General features: G+C 37.8%; 1 protein-coding gene across 3 annotated transcripts in view; it reads right to left on the bottom strand.

Annotated features, from left to right (window-relative positions):
* LOC106531303 (erlin-2) overlaps positions 1-6,354 on the bottom strand; it is a gene marked incomplete at its 3' end in the record, with an annotated part of 24,747 nt that overhangs the window by 2,374 nt on the left and 16,019 nt on the right. For all 3 annotated transcript variants that reach the window (XM_014027131.1, XM_014027130.1, XM_014027132.1), the window contains 2 exon segments: positions 1,674-1,763; positions 1,847-1,938. In XM_014027131.1, coding sequence (XP_013882585.1) covers positions 1,674-1,763; positions 1,847-1,938 — 182 coding nt within the window.

The raw sequence follows: 6,354 nt of genomic DNA on the forward strand, positions 1-6,354 counted from the left end.
ACATCAGACTGACTTTTACTGTCTATTAAGTAATCTGTTTTAATGTGAAAGAAAATTCGGACGCGAGTTTTACCTCATTTTAACTTAGATGCTTGTTATAAATAGCTCACAATCAGGTGTAATTTATGATTTTGTTCAATTTGTGTAAATAAATGATTGCATAATCTTTTATGAATCAACTTGAACAGTCTGAGTTCCCTCATTGTGTCACTTCCCTTTGCACAGACAAATATTAAAGTAATGAGGAAACCTTGGTAAAATTTACTCTCATCACCTAGTTATGGAAAGATGTAAAGGTGAGCTATTTGCATAAATAACTCATCTCTTACAATATGCACAAAAAAGTTGTGTTCACCAGGTTCCACACACACGTCAGGATGCATCAAAACAAACGTTGCATGAATGTGTGAGAACATGTGAACAGCCACACAAACCTTTTCAGTCGAACGTTTTAAGCCACAAACTACCGAATCTGAAAATACACTGATATTTGACTCCATTCTGTTTTCCATATGTAARGAGCATCTGAACCTGATGTTATTAATTTATTTTGAGTTTCAGCTTTTCAGGTATAAACCTGAAGGATGAAACTGAACCACATTTAACCTCAGACAACATAAAATAAAATGCCTCAAAACCTTAAGAAACAWCCCCACTCCATGTAAAGTTTCTTATATTTTTGTCACATGTGGATGTAAACAAACATCTGTGTCTTCTAACTTTCACTCACTGTTTAGACCAGGGGAGTCAAACTCATTTTCACTGAGGGGCACATGAGCGTTACGGTGGTCCTCAAAGGGCCAGTTGTGCCTATGGATGATCGACATGCAATATGGGAGATTAAGTTTGTGGTCGATGCTGGATTTAAAGCAGCTTATTTTAAAGATGTTATTACTGAGCTATCTAACTAAATTGCTAAGTTACATATAGCCAACAGCTCAGGGGCAGGATAAGTACTATTTATTTTGTTGCATTTAACCATAAATTTCAATTTCACCATTGATATAAAACAATTTTCATATTAAGTAAAAAAAATAGTTTGACACATGTGGTTTAGACTGACTGTCAGACACACCAGTACCTGCCTGATAACACATGTAATGCTGCAACTTATAACTTGCACACCCATCACTGATCTACATGTGGACCAAATAAGACATGCTAAATAATTATGTTTTTGTCAGTAAATGTACATTAACTAGGTGTACATCAAAATTAAGTACTTTTGTCCCTGTAGGACTGACATTATCTTTGGATCCTAATTCAGATTAAAATCATGCTAAAGATCAAGCTATTAGTTATTTTACATTTCTGCGTTGTGTAGTTTTTAGCTCGGGTCAAATTATCTGGTAATATTTAGAGGTAACATTAGGTAACTGAACAGCAGCTCTGAACAAAWAGTGAAAACTAAACTGCAGCTCAAAAATATGTCAATCAATAAAACACCAGTTTTGACTCTGTTTAAACCCCTTTTCTTACACAAATCTTTATACTGGAAGATGGGTTTTTTGGTCAGATGAGAACTTGAACATGAAGCAGATGTGTTGGCACATGCAGCCGTGTGAAGCAGAGATATGAAGCACAACAACAGAGAGATAATGTGCTTTCTGCAGCCCGGTGGTTTAAAATATTTATTGCAGAACCTTGAAGCTCCTCCACTCCTGGATACAAACCTTCTATTTCAGAAATCTTCTTTTCAGTTTCCTTCTCCATGACTTTCTGCCCAAACTTAATTTCTGCAACTTGTGCAACTTTTTCTGCCTCTACAAAACAAAAAAACACCATTTATATTCAGCCTGTGTCGAGTAAAACCACTCAATAGATCAAGGACTCATTGCTTTCCCACCTATCACAGCTTTAATCCTCTCGGTCTCCGCCTCCTTCTCCACAACCTTCTGTGTCTGCTGGGAAATCAGTAGCTTCGTCTTCTCACTCTCCCTGGAAAACACAGTTTGACATCAAAGGCTGACTTATTCACAACTACAGAACTGGGGTTTTCACATGGCTTTTCTTCAGATTTTGATTCATGCCACGGTTTCAGTAAAGAACTGAGCAAACATGTTTTTGAAGAAACTCTGGGAGGTTTGAGCAACGTGTGATTGTTTGAGTCAGAGCAGTGGGAGGTATCCAGCATTTGAACTTTGGGTGGTCATGAACTAAAACATCCCGCTGCACATTACATCTTGGCTTTTATCATCAGTAATAAAGTAACCCTTCCTGCCCTCTAAGTTCTAACATCTGGTCAGAAGAAAGATTCCAAGTCCCAAACTCCACAAAACTCACTGAGTCGCCCAACTATCTGGATCAGGTTCAGCAGCATCCTCAGGCTCAGGACTCAGTTCAAACATGATCAGTTACCAAAGAGAAAAGGCATCAACCACACAATCAGTTTGTGTGGTTGATGCCTTCAACCACAAAGAGAAGTTGTGTGGTTGAAGGCATCAACCACACAAACCAAAATCAAAATTTGGTTTGTGTGGTTGATGCCTTCAAAACTATATAATACAGACTCTGATGTATTAGATACGTGCATAAAAAAGGAGAAAAATCCAAATAATTTTAAGATTTTAAGAGAGGAAATAAGCTTAGTATGTGAGAATATACAGCAGCAGTTATTTCTCTTAAGCCTTGTTTTATTTATTAATAATGACTTCATTAAGCCTGAGCTGTATTTGAACGTTGATCAACGTGTCAGGTATTTTTTCCATTTTTATCTTATATATACAGTACACTGCCTGACCAAAAAATAAATAAAATAAAAAATAAAAAGATGCRACCTGGATTTAACTAAGTAAATAGGTATGAGCCTTCTACTGGATAATTACTGCAGTTGGCGATTATCTTTCAGCTGGAAACAAGTTATTTAATCCCAACTGGTGCAATGAGTTGCTTCTCATTTCTTCAACAAATATGTCTAAAGACATCTCGTGGAGAAGACGTCAGTCTGTTTGAAGAGTCAAATCATTGGCTAACTGAAAAAAAAGGGCTTCAATTTGCTTGGGAGCATAAAGATTGGACTCTGGAGCAATGGAAGAAGGTCATGTGGTCTGATGACTCCAGACYGACTCTGTTCCAGAGTGATGGGTGCATCAGGGTAAGAAGAGAGGCAGGTGAAGCGATGCATCCATCATGTCTACAGTACAGCCTGTGGAGGCAGGTCTACGATGTGGGGTTGCTGCAGGTGGTCAGGTCTAGGTTCAGCAACAGTCTGTGCTCAAAGAATGAGGTCAGCTGACAACCTGAATATACTGAATGACCAGGTTATTCCATCAATGATTGTTTCTTCCCTGATGGCACGGACATATTCCAAGATGACAATGCCAGGATTCATGGGGCTGGAATTGTGACAGAGTGGTTCACGGAGCATGAGACATCATTTTCACACATGGATTGGCTCCACAGAGTTCAGACCTAAACAGTCTAATGAAATATTAAGATTGTGTGACCAACCTTTTTTGGTCAGGATGTGTATTTTATCTTATAAAGGTTTTAGAGRATTTCTATAAACAGGAGTGGTCCAAAATTCATCCTGAKATGTGAGCAAACCTGATGACCAACCACAAGAAAAATCTTTCTGCTGAGCTGCCAACAAAGGTTTCTCCACCCGGTGCTGTGTCATGTTTTCATCATATTGTTTTACTAGATGACAAATAACCCCCTACCACCACACACACACACACACACACACACACACACACACACACACACACACACTAAAGCCCCTTCTCCATGAGCATGTTTCTACTCTATTCGGTTCAGGTCTGTTCGGTTCTGCTCAGTTGTTGTCTGTCTATACCTCACTGTGTCCCTCACTCTGTGGGTGTGATTAAGGGTGGAATGTCTGCGGCAGGTTCARTTGTGGTTAGAAAAAGAAAAAGAAGAAAAAATAGAAAAAAGCCATTGTGGTTTTACCATTCGAACTTTTAAATGTGTTTATTTAATTATTATCACAGTGCTGTTTATAAGTGCTTATGTAACCGTGTGCATCCAGTTTGTTTGAAACCTCCTTGGGTATCTGCTTAGCTTTGTTTTCTTTACCACTCTCCAGGAAGTGTTTGCAGGTTCTGCCTTTCCCAAGATCGCTGAAAATGTTAAACCATGGTTTTATCACTGCTCTCACCATGTTGTTGTTGTCTGTCCAGGAGGAAGTTTGCACAAGTAACACCTTTCCTCTGTCAATCAATCCCAGAGCTAATCCACGAGCAGCATTCTGCTGATGTCAATATCATAAGCATGCTGTACTCGCTTCTACCTGCTCAGAACCACCGGAGAGGAGGTACTGAAAGTAGGAACCTAAATTGAGACACATTTGGCTGCGGCCRAACCGAGCCAAACCACATAAAAGGCACACCAGTGGAGAAGGAGCTTCTCTCTCCTGTGGCCCAAAATTCAACGACATTTGGGAGTGTCAGGCACCAACAACATGCTTGTTTTTGACAGAAAATCCAATATGTTGTGTATAATGTGAAGAGAGAACAAAATAATAATAACACATCAAACTTAYATGGCACTTTTTAGGACACTCAAAGATGCTTGATGGTGGTAAGCTGCAATGTAGCCAGAGCTGCCCTGCACCAGCACCACTGGTCCCTCTGACCACAACCAGCAGGCAAGGTGGGTGAAGTGTCTTGCCCAAGGACACAATGTCTGAGATGGATGGAATGGGGTTCGAACTGGCAACCTACTAAATACAGGACAACTCMCCAAACCACTCTGCCGCCCCAATAAACTCAATGAATATAACAAAGCAACCAGAGAAAATAAGGTTTTGTGAACAGTCAGCTGCACATCTGCAGGTTTATGTCCTGTTTTTATTCTGCTCGTAAAGAAATTTATAGTTATTAGAGGTTAGTACTGATGTTAAAAGCACAACACTATATTTTTAGGTTTTCCTTTTTATAATGTGGACAATGTTTAATCTTTTATGTTTTGATTGATATAGATTAGTTACAAGTCCGAATTATAACAACACATAATTAAAACATTATGATAACAGTAGATGAGATTTTTGTCTGAGTGCCTGTGATTCAGCCGTAGGTCAGTAGAGGGCGAACGCAGGCATTGAAGAATCGTGTATAAATTGATGTACTTCCTGGTTTTTCACCAGTGTGGTTTCCTGTCAGCTCCGGTGGCAATAAACCTCACTCAATTCCAGAATTCTGGTATTGTATGGTTTGATTCCTTCTACAAATCATTTTATTTAACAATGGTGTTTTTAATATTGACTTCAGTTTATTGAATACATATTTTTCTTACACTGGCATGTATTACTCTGATCTGTCTTCCACAAACTATCAGCAGATCTGTGTTTTTTGGGGGCATGTGTAGGGCTGAAACGATTCCTCAAATAATTTGAGTAATTTGATTACAAAAAATCCTTGAGGCAAATTATCTGCCTCGAAGCTTCCTAAAAATACACTGTTATAATCAGCCCACTTTCGTCTGCCTGGAATGTTAATTGTGTTCTACACAATGCTACGATGTTAGCGCTTCCGCTAACAGTTGCACTGTTGACGCGTCATGCGTGTATGCTTGCTGAGCACTATATTTAGCTTTAGAAGAAGATGAAGAGTATCGAAACGAAGCACCCAAAAAAACGACAAATTATAAAAAGCATGGGAGCATTTAAAACTAAACAGAAAAGACGACAACACACAATGCTCTGCACATCCTCGATGTTTCTGCACCGGAACAAAAACAGTGGCTGCATTGTACCGAAATAACACTTTTATTTGTTGGTATGCTTTTATCTTAGTTTAAATACTTGAAGTAAATGTTTCAAGTTTAAAAGTATTTATAGAAGATAGTTGGATTTTTTTTAATTATTTGCTGCTGCTTTTTATGATTTTAGTATTCATTACTATTGTCATAATTGTTTTATTGCTAAGCAGTCAAGACTAAATCTTTTATTGCCTAAACGGGAGCCCTGCATCAACCTAATAACAGTCTTAAAATAATTTTTTGTTAAAATTAACAAATGAACTCTACAAAACTCAACTGCAACACCCAAGTGTTTATATTACCCATTTTACTTATTAAATTTCAAACCAAAATTTAAAAAAAGGGTTCAGTTTTCCAGTCCATAACAATAAATTTACAGCATTTAGATTTTTCAGTGTGACGGTTAAAAATAATTCAGTGACAGAGTGCTTTTAATTAATGCCTCCACAAATACAAACCTCACATTTATAAATACAAACAAATGGAGTTTAAAAAGCATTAATTAATACAACTTATATTGTAATTTTACTTTGATTGCAGCAGGGTCATCAGCAGGTGTACATTACCCCTTCACTATATTAAATAATTGTATTTCTCATAAAATACACTTAAATAATTACTGCAGAACATGAC

The sequence above is a fragment of the Austrofundulus limnaeus genome, unplaced genomic scaffold (assembly GCF_001266775.1).
Source record: "Austrofundulus limnaeus strain Quisiro unplaced genomic scaffold, Austrofundulus_limnaeus-1.0 Scaffold618, whole genome shotgun sequence".
Taxonomy (NCBI): Eukaryota; Metazoa; Chordata; class Actinopteri; order Cyprinodontiformes; family Rivulidae; genus Austrofundulus; species Austrofundulus limnaeus.